Source organism: Melospiza melodia, unplaced genomic scaffold (assembly GCF_035770615.1).
Source record: "Melospiza melodia melodia isolate bMelMel2 unplaced genomic scaffold, bMelMel2.pri scaffold_37, whole genome shotgun sequence".
NCBI classification, from domain to species: Eukaryota; Metazoa; Chordata; class Aves; order Passeriformes; family Passerellidae; genus Melospiza; species Melospiza melodia.
Window position 1 is genome coordinate 2,015,393 of NW_026948690.1, and position 22,593 is coordinate 2,037,985.

General features: G+C 42.4%; 1 protein-coding gene across 1 annotated transcript in view; it reads right to left on the reverse strand.

Annotated features, from left to right (window-relative positions):
- LOC134434455 (nicotinate-nucleotide pyrophosphorylase [carboxylating]-like) overlaps nt 1-22,593 on the reverse strand; it is a 45,016-nt gene that overhangs the window by 4,179 nt on the left and 18,244 nt on the right. Inside the window, exon 2 of the mRNA XM_063183111.1 lies at nt 3,222-3,919. Within this exon, the coding sequence (XP_063039181.1) occupies nt 3,222-3,919 (698 nt within the window). The remainder of the gene's footprint in view (nt 1-3,221; nt 3,920-22,593) is intronic.

Sequence of the window (22,593 nt, forward strand, 5' to 3'; positions counted from 1 at the left end):
ATTTCTATTCAAAAAATTGGGAATTTCTACTCCAAATTAATCCGCAAAAATTGGGAATTTCCCCGTAAATTAATCCCCCAAAATTGGGAAATTCTACTCAAAAATAATCCCCCCAAAATGGGGAATTTTCCCCTCAAATTAATCTCAAAAAATTGGGGATTTTTCCCAAAATTAACCCCCAAAATTTCAGAAATTAATCCCCAAAAATCGGGAATTTCTACTCAAAATTTCCCCCCCCCAAAAAATTGGGGATTTCTATTCAAAATTAATCCCAAAAATTGGGAATTTTCACCCCAAAAATTGGGATTTTTTCCACCAAAATTATCCCCAAAAATTGGGAATTTCTACTCAAAAATTGGCAATTTTCCAGCAAAATTAATCCCCAAAAATTCAGAAATTATTCCCCCCAAATTGAGAATTTCTACGCAAAATTAATCCCCAAAAATTGGGAATTTTTCCTCAAAATTAATCCCCAAATTTGAGAATTTCCCCCTAAATTAATCCCCAAAAAATAGGATTTTCTACTCAAAATTAATCCCAAAAAATTGGGAATTTCTACTCAAAATTAATCCAAAAAATTGGGAATTCCCACTCAAAATTAATCCCCAAATTTGAGAATTTTCCCCCAAATTAATCCCCCAAAAATAGGATTTTCAACTCAAAATTAATCCAAAAAATTGGGAATTTCTACTCAAAAAATTGGGAATTCCTACTCAAAATTAATTCCCCTAAATTTGGGAATTTTTCCTCAAAATTAATTCCCAAATTTGAGAATTTTCCCCCAAATTAATCCCCAAAAATTGGGAATTTCTACTCAAAATTAATCCCCAAAAATTGGGAATTTCTACTCAAAATTAATCAAAACAATTGGGATCTTCTACTCGAAATTAATTCCCTAAAAATTGGGAATTTCTACTCAAAAAATTGGGAATTCCTACTCAAAATTAATTCCCCAAAAATTGGGAATTTTTCCTCAAAATAAATCCCCACATTTGAGAATTTCCCCCCAAATTAATCCCCAAAAATTGGGATTTTCTGCTCAAAATTAATCCCCAAATTTGAGAATTTCCCCCCAAATAAATCCCCAAAAATTGGGATTTTCTACTCAAAATTAATCCAAAAAATTGGGAATTCCTACTCAAAATTAATTCCCCAAACAATTGGGAATTTTTCCTCAAAATTAATCCCCAAATTTGAGAATTGCCCCTAAATTAATCCCCCAAAAATAGGATTTTCTACTCAAAATTAATCCAAAAAATTGGGATTTTCTACTCAAAATTAATTCCCTAAAAATTGGGAATTTCTACTCAAAAAATTGGGAATTTCTACTCGAAATTAATTCCCAAAAAATTGGGAATTTCCCCACAAAAATTGCAAATTTTCCCCGGAAAAATTGGCAATTTCCCCCCAAAATTAATCCCCAAAAATTTCCCCAAATTTGGGGTCCCCCCACACCCAAAACCCCCCAAATTTTGGGGTGCTCACCTTTGCCAGCGCTCTGCCATTGTCCCGATCCCCCACTAATTTGGCCCCCAAATTTCCCCCATTTTTACCCCAAATTCGGGGTCCCCACAACCGGAACCCCCCCAAATTTTGCCCCCAAATTTTGGGTTTCCCCACCCCATTTTCCACCCATTTTTTTTCCCATTTCTCCCCCATTTCCACCCAAATTTCCCCCATTTTACCCCAAATTTTTCCCCATTTTCCCCCCATTTCCCCCCCAAATTTGAGTGTCCCCACAACCAGAACCCCCCAAATTTTGCCCCCAGATTTTGCCCCCATTTCCCCCCAAATTCGGGGTCTCCCCTCTTCATTTCAGCCCCATTCCACCCCAATTTTTCCCCCCATTTCTCCCCCATTTTCCACCCAAATTTTTTCCCATTTCCCCCCACATTTTGGGGATCCCCCTCCCCATTTCCCCCCCAAATCCGGGGGTTCCCACAACCAGAACCTCCCAAATTTTGCCCCCAAATTCGGGGTCTCCACACTCATTTCCCTCCCATTTTCCACCCATTTGTCCCCCAATTTTTTCCCCATTTCCACCCAAATTTTTCCCATTTCCACCCAATTTCGGGGTACCCCACAGCGAATTTCACCCCAAATCCCCCCAAAATTGGGGTCCTTACCCGTTTAAACCCCTTCCTGTCCCTCACTCAGTTCCACCACCGCTCGGTGCTTGTCCTTGAGCAGCCCAGAGCCCCCATTTCCCCCCCCAAATTTCCCCTCATTTTACCCCAAATTTTTCTCCATTTCCCCCCCAAATCCGGGGGTCCCCACAACCAGAACCCCCCAAATTCTGTAGGGTCTCCCCACAACCAAAACTGCCCCAATTCAAGGGTCCCCCCACTCATTTCCCCCCCAATTTCGGGGGTCCCCACCTGCCGGATCCCCCCCCCCCCCCATTCTCCCCCCATTTCTTCTCCATTTCCCCCCCAATTTTTTCCCCATTTCTCCCCCATTTTCACCCAATTTTTTCCCCAATTTCGGGGCTCTCCCACCCCAAAATTCCCCCAAATTTTGGGGTCCTCACCTGTGTCACCCCCTCCTCTGTCTCCAGTGCCACCGCTCTGTGATTGTCCAGATGCCCCCTCCCCAAATTCCTGATCCCCCTCCCCATTTTCCACCCAATTTTTTTCCCCAATTTCGGGGTTCCCCCACCCCAAAACCCCCCAAAATTTGGGGTCCTCACCCGTTTAACCCCTTCCTGTCCGCTGTCGCTCTCTCTGTGATTGCCCCCCCAAATTTCCTCCCCATTTTCCACCCATTTTTCCCCATTTCCACCCATATTTTTCCCATTTCCACCCACATTTCGGGGTTCCCCCGACCCCAAAATTTGGGGTCCTTACCCGTTTAACCCCTTCGTGCCCGCCGCCCATCTCGGCCATGGCCCTGTGCTTGTCCTTGAGCAGCCCGAACGCCCCCAGCCCCTCCCAAATTTCCCCTCATTTTACCCCAAATTTTTCCCCATTTCCCCCCCAAATTTGGGGGTCCCCACAACCAGAACCCCCCAAATTTTGCTCCCAAATTTTCCCCCCAAATTCGGGGTCTCCTCTCCCCATTTCTCCCCTCATTTCTCCCCTATTCCCCCCCCAGTTTTTCCCGCCATTTCTCCGCCATTTTCCACCCAAATTTTTCCCTCATTTTCCCCCAAATTTCGGGGTCTCCCACAACCAAAACCGCCCCAAAACCCCCCAAAATTTTGGGGTCCTTACCCGTTTAACCCCTTCGTGCCCGCCACCCATCTCAGCCACGGCCCTGTGGTTGTCCTTGACGAGGCCGAAGGCCCCCAGCCCCTGGCGGTGCCCCTGCGCGCCCCCCACGCCCAGCGCGTACTTCTCGGCCGCCCTGAAGCCGGGCGTGCCCTTGCGCGTCCCCGCCACGACCCCTCCCCAGTTTCGGCTCTCGGCGACGCCCCGGGCCCGGGCGGCCATGGAGGCCACGCCGCTGCAGCGGCCCAGGACGTTGAGGGCCGTGCGCTCGGCCAGGAGCAGCCCGGAAACGGGGCCGCGAACCTCGGCCAGCAGCGCCCGGCCCGGGCCCAGCCGGGAACCTTCGGGAACCTTCCAGAGCACGGAGCAGCCCGACAGCGCGAACACCGCCTCGGCGAACGGGCAGCCGGCCAGCACCCCGAAAAATGGGGGGGTTTTGGGGTTAAATGCGGGGGTTTTGGGGTTAAATCCGGCGGTTTCGGGGTTAAATGCGGGGGTTTCGGGGTTTTTGACGAGGATGTGGGCGCGGATCTCGGCGTTCCCCAGCGGCGCCACGGTGGGGTCGGGCCAGGGCGCGTCCTCGTCCAGCCAGGAGCGCGCCAGGGCCCGCAGGCGGTGCGGGGGAGGGGGGGGGCGGCCAGGGGGTCCCCGAAGGGTTCGGGGGTCCCGCGGGGTTCGGGGGCGCAGAGCCGGACATGGTGCGGAGAGACCTGGGGAGAGAGAAAGGGAATTAGGGGGAGGATATTGGGGTCCTTGGGGGGCATTTTGGGGGTCTTGGGGGTCTCTGTGAGGATTTTGGGGGTCCCAGGAGGGTCCTTGAGGGGGTTTTGGGGTCCCCATTGGGATCTATGGGGAGATTTTTGGGTCTGGGGGCGATTTTGGGGGTCCCAGGAAGGTCCCGGAGGGGCTTTGGGGTTCTTAGGGGGGTCCTGGAGGGGATTTGGGGGTGTGGGGAGGGGGCTTGGGGGGATTTTGGGGTCCCAGGGACGTCTTTGGGGGTCCTTGAGGGGGTTTTGGGGTCCCAGGGGGGTCCTTGAGGGGGTTTTGGGGTCTCCATTGGGACCTCTGTGGAGATTTTGGGGTCTGGGGGGGATTTTGGGGTGTGGGGAGGGGGTTTTGGGGAGATTTGGGGGGTCCTTGGGGGGATTTTGGGGTCCCAGGAGGGGATTTGGGGTAATGGGGAGGGGGCTTGGAGGGGTTAATGGGGTCCCAGGGGAGATTTTGGGGTCCCCATTGGGATTTATGGGGAGATTTTTGGGTCTGGGGGGGATTTTGGGGATCCCAGGAGGGTCCTTGGGGGAATTTCGGGGTCCCCCTTGGTGTTTTTGGGGAGGTTTTGGGTCTGGGGGGGATTCTGGGGCTCCCTGGGGGGATTTGGGGGTGCTCAAGAGGAAATTTGGGGTCGGGTTTGGGGGATTTGGGCAAATTCAGGGCCGATTTTTGCCCCTTTTTTCCCATTTTAGGGATTTTTAGACCATTTTGTGTCAATTTTTGCCAATTTTGTGCCGATATTTTCCCCTTTTTTTCTGGTTTTGGGGCTTTTGGGGCGATTTTGTGTCAATTTTTGCCAATTTTGTGCCAATTTTTGCCCCTTTTCTCCCATTTTAGGGATTTTTAGACAATTTTGTGTCAATTTTGGTCAATTTCATGCCGTTTTTCCCCCTTTTTTTCTGGTTTTGGGGCAATTTTGTGTCAATTTTTGCCAATTTGGTGCTGATTTTTTCCCTTTAATTTCTGCTTTTGGGGCTTTTTAGCCGATTTTGTGTCAATTTTTGTCAATTTTGTGCCGATTTTCCCCTTTTTTTCCCATTTGAGGGATTTTTAGATCATTTTGTGTCAATTTTTGTCCATTTTGTGCCGTTTCCCCCCCCTTTTTTTCTGGTTTTGGGGCTTTTGGGGCGATTTTTTGTAAATTTTTGCCAATTTTGTGCCGATTTTCCCCCTTTTTTTTCCGATTTTGGGCCAATTTCTGCTGATTTTGTGTAATTTTAGCCAATTTTATGCCAATTTTTCCCGTTTTTGCACTGATTTTCCCCCTTATTTCTGGTTTTGGGGCAATTTCTGCTGATTTTGGGCAATTTAAGCCGACCTTATGTCATTTTTTGCCATTTTTGTATCGATTTCCCCCTTTTTTTTCCTTTTAGGGATTTTTGGATTATTTCGTGACCATTTGAGTCAATTTAGTGCCGATTTTCGCCCTTTTTTCAAATTTTGGGGATTTAAAAATAATTTCGTGTCAATTTTTGCCACTTTTGTGCCAACTTTCCTCCTTTTTTCCTGATTTTGGGCAATTTAGGGCGATTTTGAGTAATTTTAGCTGATTTAGTGCCGATTTTTCCCGATTTTGTGTATTTTGGGAATGTTTGGGGTGATTTTGTGTCAATTTTTGCCAATTTGGTGTCGATTTTTCCCCTTCTTTCCCGTTTTGGGCCGATTTCTGCTGATTTTGTATAATTTCAGCCGATTTTGTGGCAATTTTCGCCAATTCTGCGCCGATTTTCCCCCTTTTTTCTGGTTTTGGGCCGATTTCTGCTGATTTTGGGTTATTTTAGCCGATTTTATGCCAATTTTGTGCCCATTTCCGCCCTTTTTTCCATTTTAGGGGTTTTTAGACAATTTAGTGCCGATTTTTGCTCTTTTCTTCCCATTTTAGGGATTTTTGATGATTTTGAACCAATTTTGTGCCGATTTTTCCCCTTTTTTCCCGTTTTGGGCCGATTTCCGCTGATTTTGGGTAATTTGTGTAATTTCAGCCGATTTTGTGCCGATTTTGGCCCTTTTTGCCCCAAATCCCGCGGTCCAGGGGCCGTTTTGGGCCCGGCCCCGCCCCCTCCCCCGCCCCTCCCCCTCCCCTCCCCCGCCCCTCCCCCTCCCCTCCCCCGCCCCTCCCCCTCCCCTCCCCCGCCCCTCCCCCACTCACCGGGCGCGCGCCGGGCCCGAATGAGGCCCCGGGGGGGGGGAATCTTACCCGGAGGGGCGGGGCCACAGCGCGGGCGCTGATTGGCTGCCGCTGCTGATTGGCTGCCGGCGCTGATTGGCTGCCACGCGCAGCCAAAAAAAAAATAAAAAATCCGAAAAAAACCCAAAAATAAACCCGGAAGTGTTTGGGGGGGGGGGAGGGGAAATTGGGAAAAAAATGGGGGAAAATTGGGAAAAATTAGATTTGGGGTCATTGGGGGGACATTGGGGACAATGAGAAAAAAATGGGAAAAATGGGGGGAAAAGTTGACAAAAATTGGGGAAAATTGGGAAAAATGAGATTTGGGGACATTGGGGACAATGAGAAGGAAATGGGAAAAACTGGGGGAAAAATTGGGGAATATTTAGAAAAATGAAATTTGGGGACATTGGGGAAATTTGGGGGGAAATTTAGAAAAATGAGATTTGGGGACATTGGGGGCACATTGGGAAGAATGAGAAAAAAATGGGGAAAATTGGGGGAAAAATGGGGGAAAAAATGGGGGAAAATGGGGAAAATTGGGGAAAATGAGATTTGGGGACATTGGGGAAAAATTGAGGAAAATTTGGAGAAATGAGTTTTGGGGACATTGGGGACAATGAGAAAAAAAATGGGGAAATTGGGGGAAAATGGAGAAAAATTGGGGAAAATTTAGAAAAATGAGATTTGGGGACATTGGGGGAAAAATTGGGGGAAAATTGGGGGGAAAATGGGGGAAAATGGGGAAAATTGGGGAAAATGAGATTTGGGGACATTGGGGACAATGGGGGAAAATTGGGGGGAAATTGGGGAAAATTTAGAAAAATGAGATTTGGGGACATTGGAGAAAAAATGGGGAAAATTTGGGAAAAAATTGGGGGAAAATTGGTAAAAATGGGATAATTGGGGGGAAATTGGGGAAAATGAGATTTGGGGACATTGGGATCATTGGGGGAAAATGGGGGGAAATTGGGAAAAAAGAGATTTGGGGACATTGGGGACACTGGGGGGACATTGGGGAAATTTGGGGGCAAATTGGGAAAAATGAGATTGGGGGGATTGGGGAAAAATTGGGGGAAAATTTGAAAAAATGAGATTTGGGAACATTGCGGACATTGGGGGAAAATGGGGGAAAATTGGGAAAAAATGAGATTTGGGGATCTTGGGGACACTGGGGACATTCCAAGGCACTCCCTGAGCTGGTTTATTTCCCTTTATTTCAGGCACTGTCTGAGCTGGTTAGTTTCTTTATTTGTATTTACTATTATTAGATATTAAATATATTACTATATGTGTTTTTAAACGTATTATATTATGTTGTATTATATTATATTATATTATATTATATTATATTATATTATATTATATTATATTATATTATATTATATTATATTATATTATATTATATTATATTATATTATATTATATTATATTATATTATATTATATTATATTATATTATATTACATTATATTACATTATATTATATTACATTACATTACATTACATTACATTATATTATATTATATTATATTATATTATATTATATTATATTATATTATATTACATTATATTACATTATATTACATTATATTACATTATATTACATTATATTTTATTTTTAATTTTTTTTTATGCAGGGGATCGGTGACCCTGCCCTACAATTCTGTCCTTCCCCAGCAAAACTCGATTTTATCTCTGGTTTTCTTCAGATTCCAAATTCCAAATTCCGTCCTGGGGCTGTGAATGCTCTGCAAACACAAAAATCCAAAAAACAGAATTTGGTTTTTATTTATTTTTATTTCATTTCATGTTTTAATCCATTTATATTGCATTATATTATATTATATTATATTATATTATATTATATTATATTACATTACATTACATTAGATTACATTACATTATATTATATTATATTATACTATATTATATTATATTATATTATATTATATTATATTATATTATATTATATTATATTATATTATATTATATTATATTATATTGTATTGTATTATATTATATTGTATTATATTATACTATATTATATTATATTATATTATATTATATTATATTATATTATATTATATTATATTATATTATATTATATTACATTACATTACATTACATTACATTACATTACATTACATTATATTATATTATATTATATTATATTATATTATATTATATTATATTATATTATATTATATTATATTATATTATATTATATTATATTATATTATACTATATTATATTATACTATATTATATTATACTATATTATATTATACTATACTATATTATACTATATTGCATTACATTATATAGTATTATATTTTATTATTTTATATTTTATTTATTTTTTTTATTTATTATTTTTATTTCATTTTATTTTTAATACTATTTTATTTTATTTTATCTTATTTTATCTTATTTCATTTCATTTCATATAATTTCATTTCATTTTTATTTTATTTTATGTTATTTTATTTTATTTTATTTTATTTTATTTTATTTTATTTTATTCTGTCCTTCCCCAGCAAAACTCGATTTTATTTCTGTTTTTCTTCAGATTCCAAATTCCAAATTCCGTCCTGCGGCTGTGAATGCTCTGCAAACACAAAACCCAACAAACAAATTTTGGTTTTTCAGGGCATTTATGGCCCCGAGCAAAGGGCAAACCCAGCCCAGGGAGGAGAGGTTGGGAGAAAACCAATCCAGCAATAAAATCAATCGAAATCAATCAATCAATCGATAAAATCAATTAATCGATAAATAAAATTGAACAATAAAATCAATCAATTGATAAAATAAATCAATCGATAAATTAAATCGAACAATAAAATCAATCCAGCAATAAAATCAACCGAAATAAATCAATCAGTCGATAATATCAATCAATTGATACATTAAATCAAACAATAAAATCAATCAATCGATAAATTAAATCGAACAATAAAATCAATCGAACAATAAAAGCAACTGATAAAATAAATCTATCGATAAAATCAATCAATCGATAAATAAATTGAACAATAAAATCAATCCAAACAATAAAATCAATTGAACAATAAAATCAATCGAAATAAACAAATCAAACACTAAAATAAATCAATAAAATCAATCAAACAATAATTTAAATCAATCAATAAATTGAATCGAACAATAAAATCAATCAAACAATAAAATCAATCGATAAATTGAATCGAACAATAAAGTCAATCCAACAATAAAATCAAACGAACAATAAAATAAATCAAACAATAAATCGATTAAATAAATCAAACAATAAAATAAATAAGTCAATAAATTAAATTGAGCAATAAAACCAATCCACACAATAAAATCAATCGAGCAATAAAATCAATCGAAATAATCCCTCCCAGTCCCTCCCAGTCCATCTCAGTCCCTCCCAGTCCATCCCAGTTCCCTCCAGTCCCTCCCAGTTCCTCCCAGTCCCTCCCAGTCCCTCCCAGTCCCCCCCAGTCCCTCCCAGTCCCTCCCAGTCCATCCCAGTCCCTCCCAGTCCCTCCCAGTCCCTCCCCACCCCCCCCAGTCCCCCCAGTCCCCCTCAGTCCCTCCCAGTCCATCCCAGTCCCTCCCAGTTCTTCCCAGTCCCTCCCAGTCCCTCCCAGTTCCCCCCAGTTCCCCCAGTCCCTCCAGTCCATCCCAGTCCATCCCAGTCCCTCCCAGTTCTTCCCAGTCCATCTCAGTCCCTCCCAGTTCCCCCCAGTCCCCCCCAGTCCCTCCCCGCCCCCCCTAGTTCCCCCCAGTCCCTCCCAATCCCTTCCAGTCCCTCCCAGTTCCCCCCAGTCCCCCCCAGTCCCTCCCAGTTCCCTCCAGTTCCCCCCAGTCCCTCCCAGTTCCCCCCAGTTCCCCCCAGTCCCCCCAGTCCCCCCCAGTCCCTCCCAGTTCCCCCCAGTTCCCCCCAGTCCCCCCAGTTCCCCCAGTTCCCCCCGCTGTTGTTGCGGCTGCCGGCGCTGTGAGTCACGGGCACGCCTGCACTGGGAGCGCTGGGAGCGCTGGGATGAGCCGAACTGGTGTTACTGGGAGCACTGGGATGTGTCACTGGTGTCACTGAGAGCACTGGGATGTGTTACTGGTGTCACTGGGAGCACTGGGATGTGTCACTGGTGTCACTGGGAGCACTGGGATGTGTCACTGGGAGTGCTGGGATGTGTTACTGGTGTCACTGGGAGCACTGGGATGTGTCACTGGTGTCACTGGGAGGACTGGGATGTGTCACTGGTGTCAGTGGGAGCACTGGGATGTGTTACTGGTGTCACTGGGAGCGCTGGGATGTGTTACTGGTGTCACTGGTGTCACTGGGAGCACTGGGATGTGTCACTGGGAGCACTGGGATGTGTCACTAGTGTCACTGGGAGGACTGGGATGTGTCACTGGTGTTACTGGGAGTGCTGGGATGTGTTACTGGTGTCACTGGTGTCACTGGGAGCACTGGGATGTGTCACTGGTGTCACTGGGAGCACTGGGAGGTGTCACTGGTGTCAGTGGGAGCGCTGTGCTGTGTCACTGTGCTGTGTCACTGGTTATTGGAAAAAGGCTCCCAATATTCCCAGTTAGATTGTGCCTGGGCCAGTCTGACCCTCGCTGCTGGGCCAAAGGCAGCAACTGCGGTGTGTCACCCCAGAGATACCTTGGCTTGCTGGAGATTGCAGCTGGGCACTGAACAAGTCCAGGCTTGTTAGGAACCCCGTTTACCTCAGGAGGAATGGCTTCAGGCGATGGTGAAGAGAAAAAGGAGAGGATTCTGCTGGAGGGTTTAATGTCCAGAGGTTTATTCCATGGTTACAGAGGTCTGAACGTGAGCAACTGCTCCAACAGAACCCGACCGCATGCTCTGATTCACCTTTTTAAGCTCAGGTATAGGGGGAGGGGAGGTACAGGTGAGCCACCAACCAGGTGAGAGGGGCAGGGTCTCAGGGGAAGATGACACCCAGACAGGCCAATGACCCCTGGGCATAGGGGCATCCTTTGAACTTGACCAACCACACGACGCCTTGCTGGAATGTTAAGCCTGATTGACAGGACTCACTCAGCATGGGGGCAAGGGGGAAGGGAGAGAGGTATAGGCACACCTGGGGGAATGACCTGGAAGGCCAAAATGGGACATTACAGCACACCACATTACCCGGTAGTACAAAACCCGTACACATCGTTTTAAGCCAAGTACCGGAGGAGCATGCATGGTTGTCAGTCGTGGATTTAAAGGATGTCTTCTGGGTGTGTCCCCTGGCTGAAGAATGCCAGAACTGGTTTGCCTTTGAATGGGAGGACATTGAAAAGAAAAGAAAACAGCAACTAAGGTGGACAGGTCTTCCCCAGGGGTTTAGAGAATCCCCGAAACTCTTTGGCAAGCTCTAGAAGAACTCCTAGAACAGTTTAAACCTGAGAAGGGGGTACATATTTTACTATATGTTTATGATTTACTTGCATCAGAGGGAGAACAAGACAAAGTTAAAAGTTCTAGCATAGAGTTCCTAAATTTCTTAGGGGAAAAAGGCCTAAAAGTATCACAAAAGAAACTGCAATTTGTGAAACAAGAAGTAACATATCTAGGACATATAATCACCCAAGGGTATAAAAGGTCAAGCCCCAAGAGAATTTTGGGAATTCTGTCAATCCCTGCCCCAAAGACCAAAAGAGACGTTAGACAATTACTAGGTTTGTTTGGGCATTGCAGATTATGGCTTGATCAGTATAATAAGAGAATTTAATTTCCATATGGCAAATTGAACGAATCAGAGCCTGTAACCTGGACCTCAAATGACAAGAACACCTTCGGAACCTGAAAATTAAATTGTCCCCTGCCCCTGTACTGAGCCTATCAGACCTTAAAAAGATCTTTGACCTATTGGTAAACGTGGAAGAGGGGACAGCTTGCGGAGTCCTTACACGGGATTGGGGAGGATGCAGGAAGCCGGTCGCATCTCTCTCCAAGTTACCAGATCCAGTAGCCAGAGGGTGGCCAGCCTGTGTGCAAGTGATAGAGGCAACAGCCACCCCAGTAGAAGACACACAGAAACTAACCTGAAAGGGGAAGATCCAGGTTCATACCCCACACAATGTCAAAGATGTTTTAAGTCACAAGGCCCCTCAGTGGCTAACCGACTCCCAAATACTAAACCATTAAGTCATCCTAATAAGTACCAAGGGCCTTGAATGTGTCACTTCAAAATGTTTAAATCCAGCCCAGTTCCTCACAGGAGAGCTGTTAACAGACCTGGAGCATGAATGTTTAGAAATTATTGAAATGCAGACTAAAGTGAGAGAAGATTTAGAAAAAGGGCTGCTCCCATATGGGAGAATTTTATTTACAGATGGATCATCACAAATGGGAGCCAGTAAACGGGTCTCAGGGTATGCAATCATAGATAGGCAGAACATGCAAGTTGAGGAAAAAGGAAAGCTACCCTCAAATTGGTGTGCCCGGTGCTGTGAAATCTATGCCCTGAAGAGAGGGCTAGATTTACTAGAAAAAGATAAAGGAACAATCTATACCTACTCCTGGTATGTATTCGGAATTGTCCATACATTTGGAAAAATATGGGAAGAATGGAGATACCTAAATTCTAAAGGCAAAACTTAAATACATGAAGAGCTAATAAAATTAGTACTAGAGTCCCTAAGGAAACCAATAGAGATAGCCAAATGTCACATAAAAGGACATCAAAAAGGGGATATCCTTAAAATGAAAGGAAATTGATTAGCTGATTATGTAGCAAAAGAAGTAGCCTTGGACCAAGATAGACCAGTTAAAATTCTTAAGATAGAAGGAACACCTAGTAGAGAAAGAAAAGAGGAAAGACCCATCTTTGACGAGAAAGAATTAAGTGAGTTAGAAAAGATGAGAGGACAGCAAAAAGAAAATGGAGAATGATGGACCCCTGATGGACGGCAAATTTTAAATAAAGCTCCAGCCCAAAAGGTGATGACAGAGTTACACAAGTTTACCCATTGGGGAATACAAGGATTATGTGACCACTTTCCAAGGGATCAAATGTGCATAGGAGTACCTACCATAGCAAAGGCAGTTACCAAGGGATGTTTAACTTGCCAACAAATTAATCAGAAATTAATGAGAAGAGTACTGTCTGATCTGGGGGAAGAGAGTTGTCCTTGCGGCCGTTCCAAAGCGTGCAGGTAGACATCATAGAAATGTCCCCTGTCCAGGGACGCAGACACTTATTAGTGACTGTGGATCACCTCACCCATTGGGTAGAGGCGTTCCTGACCAAAACAGAGACAGCCCAAGCAGCCACAAAAGCAATCCTTGCAAACATCATTCCCCAATATGGGTTGATAAATAATGTCGATTCTGACCGAGGTCCACATTTTGCTGCCCAAGACTTACAACAAGTTGTTGAAGCCCTGGGAATGAAATGGAGGTTGCACAACCCATTGGCATCCCCAGAGCTCCAGAAGAGTAGAAAGGATGAATAAAACCATCAAAAACACGTTAACTACATTAGTTACAGAAAGCCAGATAAATTGGCCTAAATGTCTACCCTTAGCACTGTTAAAAATTAGAACAAGTCCTCAAACAGGTATAAGAGTCTCACCGTATGAAATGATGTTAGGACCCTCCTTCTTGACAACCCCGTATAGCACAGGAATTTATCCAGAAGGAGAGACAGCCACCCAAAAATAGGTAAAGGCCATAGGAAGGAGATTCAAAGATCTTAGGAAAAAGGTCCTTCAAACCTCTCCCTTAGACACTAAGAGACATAACATCAATCCAGGAGACTGGGTGTTAGTTAAATCATGGAACTCTGCACCTTTAACCTCTGAGTTTGAAGGCCCTTTTCAGGTCCTACTCACCACCAATACAGCCATACAACCCAAGAGAGGGGGTGGACACATCTAACCCAGCTTAAAGGACCTGTACCACCTCCCACTGAAGAGACAAAACCAACCACATCTCCTACTAAGTCTTCTAATGAATGGGTTGTGACTAATCACTCAGGCAATCTAAAGCTAACCCTCCAGAGGAGACCTAAAGACTATTGGAGATTGTCTATAGTAAAAAACTTGTTAAGAACTGTTAAAATAATCAAAACTTGTTAAGAACTGTTAAAAATTGCAGTTAATGTTATTTATATTTTACTTCTGAGTTTGAAAAGTAGATACTTTCCTGTTGCATGTATTATTAGTTAGTGTTTATTAAAGAATGAAGAATTTTTTGTTTGCGTTGGAGCCTTTGTTTGTTTCGGCGTATGTTATGATTTTGTAGGATTAGGCATAAGGTGTATTATGATTTTGTAGGATTAGCATAAAATCATACTATTATTTTGTAGGGTTAGGCATAAGAGTAAATACCTTGTTATTTGTTTGGTGTGAGTATTTTATCTATAATTTTGGATACCGAAAATTCTTAAAGTCATCTGACCATTGAGTTCAAGATTTTTAGATGAATGTTTTTGTGTTAAAAAGTTAAAATACCCCAGTTTACTCCAATCTTAGTGTATAAAGTAATCTCCTATAGAACATCCCTCAGGGCAAAAATAAATTAGTAAAGAAAAGTCAAATGTGTTGACACTGAGAGAATAAAAACTCTGTACTGAAACCAATGAGCTCTTCCATAGGAGAAAAGCATAACCAGGAGGCAAGGCTGGGTGAGTCTACATTCCGCCTAAAAACAGCCACTCCAATCACTGGGTGCAGCTCAGTAGTTGTAGAGTTTAGGGAATGCCTCATACCAGACTCCTGGGAATGCTCTTACTGATCTTACTGGTTAACATCACGCTGGGAAGTCAGAAGAGCCCATGTGCTCAATGTTACTACCCCCTTTACAGAGGGGAAGAAACGGAATCTTTAATACGAGTACATACAAATTTAAACCTAAACTGTGCCAACCTCTCTCTGTTAGCAACCTGTCTAGGGGAAGGGAAGACTTACTGGATTTCACAAAATATAGAATGACTGCAACGACTGCTTGGGAAGCATCCTATAGGAGATGCTTGGCTTTGCTTTGAACGTAAGTCCAATCAAAAAGGCACAGCAGACTTAATAAAAGAGAAAGAAGTAACAACATCAGTAAATGAGAAAGAAGACCTAGAAACATCTCATGGGAAAAACTTATTCATAGATTTAGTGGAAAAGATCAGGAAAGAGTTACATTTAACTAATTGCTGGATCTGTGGAAATACATAAATGGCCGAAGTCTGGCCTTCGGAAGGGATCAGCTTAAGACCAAAAGAAATCTTAAAATGGACACAAACAAGACAAAAGGTACCAGCTATTGGACAAAGAGGAAAAGAATGGCGGGAATTGAAGTCTAAAATAATTGGAGAAGAGTAGTGTATATCTACGAAAGGGAAAATGTATAAAATGTATAAATTTATAAAACCCCAGTAGGAGAAATATCCTGTAAGAGATATTTAGAAATAAAACATCCAGTAGCTGGGTAGGTCCCTAGAGAACCCAATAAATACTGGAAGTATTAATTATTTTTTCTGTATTGGAAAAACAAATATTATTTATTAAATAATAAACAATACCATTTTAATTTATTAATTTTAATTTTTATTAAATAATGAATATCATTATTAATTTATTAAAATATTATTTATCAAATAATAATAATTAATATTATTTTATTAAAATACTATTTTAATATTATTATAATAATCTTAAAATAATATTATTATGTATTAATGTTATATATAATATTAATATAATACATACTATAACATATATTATATTATATTATATTATATTATATTATATTATATTATATTATATTATATTATATTATATTATATTATATCGTATTATATTATATTATATTATATTATATTATATTATATTATATTATATTATATTATATTATATTATATTATATTATATTATATTATATTATATTATATTATATTATATTATATTATATTATATTATATTATATTATATTATATCATATCATATCATATCATATCATATATGATAATATTGATTAATATATATTATATATATCATATATATTATAATATATATATTATATTATATTATAATTGTATAATATATATTATGTATTATATAACATATATATATATTATATAAAATAATATTAAATATATATAATATATATAATTATATAATATATATAATATACATTAATTAATATTATTAATATTAATTACGTATTAGTTATATATAAGTTATATATAATAATACTATTAATGAATCAATATAGAATCTGTTATATATAATATAATAAATTATAATATAATATAATATAATATAATATAATATAATATAATATAATATAATATAATATAATATAATATAATATAATATAATATAATATAATATAATATAATATAATATAATATAATATAATATAATATAATATAATATAATATAATATAATATAATATAATATATGTTATGTTATGTTATGTTATGTTATGTTATGTTATGTTATGTTATGTTATGTTATATATTAATATATAATAATAATAATAATAATAATAATAATAATAATAATAATAATAATAATAATAATAATAATAATAATAATAATAATAATAATAATTTAAAATAATAAATTTAACACTGAAAATCCATTGGGAAGAAAGAAACAGGCTGTATCTACCGAGAAGGATCTAAACTCCATGAGTGTACTGGAAAAGGAATAAATAAAGGAATAAATAAAGGAAGAAATAAAGTAATAAATAAAGAAAGAAATAAAGGAATAAGAGGAATAGACCCATTCTGGGGAGTGAGAGAAATATCCAAGTACTGGGAATTTCCAATGACTCTCAGTGATGCTTCCTGGAAAGCTCCAGAAAACCTGGTTTGGATATGTGGGAATGTGGCTTACACTGAATTACCCGGGGAGTGGAGCAGCACTTGCACTATCGGAATTATTAAAGCGTCATTTTTCTTACTCCCAAAAGAGTCTGGATTTAACCTAGGGGTCCCAGTATGTGATTATTTCAAGAAATCTAGCTGACGAAAAAGAAACTTAATTGAAATTGGAGGAACACAGACACGGAAAAACACAGTATGGACCCCCCAGGAAATAATTTGCACTCATGGATCGGCGACCCGGGTTAAAGATGGGTCCTGGGGACACCGGACCCCAATTTATACGGGGTTAAATCGGATTCTGAGATTACAGGCAGTACTCGAGATGGTATCGAAGTGAGCCTCTCTAGCTTTAGACCACATAAATTACCAACTATCCCAGACTAGAACTGTAGTGTATCAAATCAGACTAGCAGTAGATTATTTATTAGCTGATGATGGAAGCATATGAGGAAAATTTAACTCCTCTGAGTGCTGCTTAGAAATAGATGTCCGCAGTGAAGTCATTAGAAATATCTCAAAGGAAATCTGGAAGTTAGCTTATGTTGGAACACCAGAGTGGACCCCTACATTCGATACCAGCTGGTGGGACAATTTCTGGTCATTAAAAGGAAACTGGTGGGGAAAAAAAACCTTTTTCATCTTATGTGAAATTGCTGGTTTGATCCTCCTACCTTGCATGCTCCCCTGTATAATCCGAGTTGTAGCATCTGCTGTACAAGCAAGTGTAATGATACCAAAAGAGCTTAATAAAAAAGAAGTAAAAGTAATCATGATAATGAATGATCAAGAACATGAAGATGCCAAGCAAATTTACAACCAATATTAAAAATTGTACTTTCAAGAAGAAACAATTGCTAATTGATGCAAGCTTGAGCCCAATCGAACAATTAGAGGGGGAAATTGTAGAGAATACATTGTTAAGGGAGTTGATATAAAGTTCATTGTTAAAGGAGTTAATATAAAGTTCCAACGTTAGTCATAGATTGTTTGTTGAATGTTTAACAGTTATGTCAAGTTCCAATGCTAGTTAAAGGATTTATAATTATGTAAATCCCCTCACTGTCAGGTTTTACCCCCACTGCTCCTGTCAGCGTTCAGAAGCGCATAATCACGAGAGTGATTCTATGCAGGTGCTTTTATTGAGGAGCTCTGAGTGTCAGGGTTACAACCCCAAATCTGTCTCCGACATGCATTCGGGACAAACATGTTTTTATAGTCAATCCTTATATAACTTTAATGTTAATTATTAAACTTATATTGTTCTATTGTATACATAGATTTCAGCTAAGCATGGGCTCATCGTGACCCCCCCCCCCAAACATCTAACATAGTTTCTCAGAATTCTTCTAATGATTATACAATAATTGTATTTAATTACTAAACAATCATCACATCTACCAATTATATCTTTTATCATATACTGCTTACACAGGTGCAAATTCACATGATCTGGCAAACACAAATTCTAACATTTCCAGAGTCTATTTTTAACATTTTTCTACGGCCCCACTATGTCTAGCTTCTTTCTAATTCCCCGAATTTTATGATTTTAGAATCTTTTACTATCATTCCCACTCCCATCTAAATTGTTGAACTGCCCAACACCATAAAGAAGAGGACTGTGTCAGATAATAACCAAATATGAAAATCCCATAAGACCAGGAAGAAAAGAATGACCTAACAAAAACCCCTAGAACAATGACCCACCATGCAAATGAAGAATTAAAATAGAACCTCTAACCAGAGAACACATAACACAACATCAGGACCGTGGCCAGAGCTCTTTGCCTTCGTCACCCTAACCAGAACAGGCCAAGAGCAGTGGAGGGACCATGGACCTGAAACCAACAGTGGCTACCCAGAGACTCTTGAAAGGAGAGAAAACCCAGCCAAGCCAGGCCTTGCTCATCACTGCAGTTCCCTGCCCAGAGCCTTGGGCTCCCTGCAATCCTGCCCTCAAGGATCTGCTCTCACCAGGCCCTGGGCAGCCTTGGGCACTCCCTGCCCTCACTGGGGCCCAGCCATGCTCCAAGGCACTTGGAGTTTTGCTGCTGACTCCTTGAGCAGCTTCTCCATCCTTCTCTGCGTGCCTGAGGCTCCTGGAGCCAGCCCCAAATCCAGCGTGGGGATGATTAAAATACAGAAAGCCCTCAGGAGCTCTTTGTCTCCCTTCCACTGTTTTTGAGTCTCCGGGGCTTGTGCAATGATTGGAGTCAGTTTGGAGTTCTCTTCAGGAAGAAGATTCCAAAGTGCACATCATGATTTTTCTTTTCAGTCAACGGAATATTTTTTTTTGTTTTTATTTCAGAGAAGAAGGGACAAAAGCATTTCCCAGGTGATCTTGATGCTGAATGTCTCCTTAGGATGTCTGGGCAGGGAGAAGAATGAGCCCCTTGCAGGCTGACCCTGTATGGACAAGCTGCTCCTCACCCCCAACCTCACTATGTCTGACATGGCCCACCGGGGACTAACATCTCAAAACACATAAAAAAATGAAAGTATTTTTCCTTATAAAAAAATTTAATTAATAAATAAAATTATAAACATAATATTCTAATTTCTAATATTTTTATTATTTTTATTACATTAGTTTTATATTTCCCTTTAAAAATCTCTACATTTTTTAGCAATAAAAAAAATTGTCTCTCATGCTAAGAATTCCTTTCATTAATTAATTAATTAAATTAATTAAAAACACAATTCCTTTCATTAATTAATTATTATTTCTTGGCGACTTATTTCTTCCTCTTTATGGCAATTAGTTATATTTGTCGTCTTTTTATCATCTTTTTTATCATCTTTTTCATCATCTTTTTCTCACACAGGGTCAAGGGGCAGCACTTTGGGGTCCCTGGAGACATTTCTGGGGCACATTTGGGGCAGTTTTGGGTCTGGAGAGGGAATTCAGAGAGAACTTGAGGGTCTGGAGGACACTTGGGGAAGCCGGGTGGGCACATGGAGGGGCACTCAGGGATTCCGAGGGACAGTTCGGGGTCCGGGGCAGCACTTGGGGATCCAGGGAGGCCTTTGGAGGTCAGGGAGGGTAATTTGGGGGCCTTCGGCGTCCGGGCGGCCCCTTGGGGGACTCTGACGGGGCTCGCTGAGGCGCGGGTGCGGATGGGAGTTGTAGGCGCAGGTATCATACGATTTAATAGGGCCGCGGAGCATCACCGGATTTCGAGGCGCAGCTGCAATGGCTCTCGGTGGGGCGCGGGGCATGATGGGAGATAAAGTCTCGGCTGGAATAGCACCAGAGTTGCGCCGCGGAGCATGATGGGAGCTGTAGTCCCTGAAGTGGCTCGATCACGATATTTGGGGGTCCGGGACGGCTGTTAGGGGACACTTTTGCGTTCGAGCCCCGACTTGAAACCCTCACGGGAACCTAAAAAATTCGGGAGTCCTTGCGGGGAGCTCGGGGAGATCTAACCGTGCTCTTTACGGCGCGGGTCACGGCAGGAGTTTTAGGCTCGGGACTGTTCTGAGGAGCTCTGGGGCCGCAGGGGATGAGAGGAGATAAATTTCCACAAGTGGCTGTACCGAGCATCTGAGGGGTTGGGAGCACTCAGGGGGTCCGGGGCGCTTTCGGGGGCTCCCGAATGGGCGGTGAGGGGGCACTGAGGGATCGTGGAGGGTCTGGGGAACACTGATGGGACAGATGGGGGCGATCCTGGGGTACTCTGGAGCGCGGGGCATGACGGGCGTTGTAGTCCCAGCTCCAATGGGGCCTAATGAGGCCGCGGGGTGTGATGGGAGTTGTATGCAAGGAGAAAATATGGCGCCTTTTTAGGCATGGCCCCTAGGCCCAGATTCCTAGTGATGATTGGCTGGGAACGGTGATGGGTGGGAGCCTCGGCAAATGGGATGTGGTGGAGGCGGGAACAGCCAAATCACCCCCCTACAGTCCTTCCAGGGACAGTCCAGTCCATTCCAGTACAGACCAGTATAACCCCACTAAAGCCCATTTCATTCCAAGGAGAACCCAGTTCAACCCCAGTGTCCCTCCAATCCCTCCCAGTGCAGCCCTGTCCGTCCCAATACACCTGAGTTCATTCCCAGTCGTTCCCAGTTCCTCCCAACCTGATCCATATGATGCCCCAGTGTCCCCAGTTTTCTCCGCAATGCCACCAGTGTCCTCAGGTTGTCCCAGTCCTCCCCAGTGTCACTCCCAGTATGTCCCAGTGTCTCCCACAGCGTTCCAGTGTTCCCCAGTATGTCCCAGTCCTCCCCAGTGTTTCCAAGGACAGTTTCATTTCTCACGGTGGCTGTGGCAGCCAAACCCAGCAGTGGGGTCAGTGCAGTGCCCATGGCCACAGCCCCTTGCAGGGCCCAGTGCAGCTTGGGCTGATGATCCACCCTCACAGCTGGCCCAGGGCAGCTCTGCAGTGCCTTTGGTGGCACCTGGGGCTGGCACACACCTGAGCAGTGTGTCTGTTTGCAGTGGGAAACTCAGCAGTTTCAGATTGCTTCAAAAATCCCAAAAAAGTGAAAACCCCTCTTAGGCTGGGTGCAGCCAGCTCTGCAAGCACAGCAGGGCCCAGGACAGTGAGGACAGACAGGATGGGGCTGGGCAATGTGGAGCAAGGTTGTCCACACTGGGTCAGAGCTCCAGGCACAGCTTCTGTGAGCAGGCCAGAGCTGCTGAGGAGAGACCCTGGGTCAATATCAATCATAGAATGCTGCAATCACCTCTGCTCTAAAGAGAAATTTAATCGAAGACACCCTTTAAAATAGGAATGTATATTTTATTACTGCTCTTTGAAATCTTTCTCCATAACTGGACTAGGAAAACTTTAATGACCCTCTTGGGGCTTTGCTGTTGTTTACATCAGACTCAGTTTTTGAGAGTCAATAACACAAAGTTAAATTTAAACTCCAAATTTTCTTGAAGTTTTAATGTCTCCCACAATGAGGGACACCACTGGGAAAGTGTCCCCAGGTTCCAGTTAGTGCAGAACATTGGAGGCAGTGATGGCAGCTGGGGACAAGCAAGGCAAAGATGTCTCTGGTGCTGAGCAAAGCTGGATGTGTTTGAGGAATGCCAAGGGCCAAGGCCAGAGCCCCAGCCCCTGGCCAGGCAGATCCTGTCCCTCCCTCCTTGCTCAGGGCTCTTGCCGGGATGGGCACTGGCATGTGGGGATGTGCAATGGCAAGGGCAGGAGCATGGGGCGGCCCCTGCCAGGCTGCTAAGCAAGGACAAGGAGGCAATGAGGCCCCAGGCCTGCAAGGGTCACTTGTCTCCTGCTCCTGCCTCAGGCCCAGCAGCCATGGCCAAAGTGCTGCCCAAGTTGGCTCTGGCAGGGCTGTCTTGCAGCTGCTGCCCATCCCTGTGCCCTGTGCAGCCCAGGCTGTCCCACGGTGTCCCTGCCCTGCGCCTCTGTCCCTGCAGGCTTTCGGCATCCCCCGGCTGCCCCACCTGGCTGGGCCCTTCCTTTGCTGACAGCTCTGCCTCCTGCCTGCCTCTGCCTGCCCACACAAAGCCTTGGGCTGCTCCAGGCTCCTTCTGGGGCATGTGCTGCACCACAGCTCTACCCTGGCAGGGAAATTCCTTTCTCCTTGTGCCCACTCTGGTCCTCCCCAGCTGTCTTTGGTGCTATTATGTCTTCTTCAGGCCAATT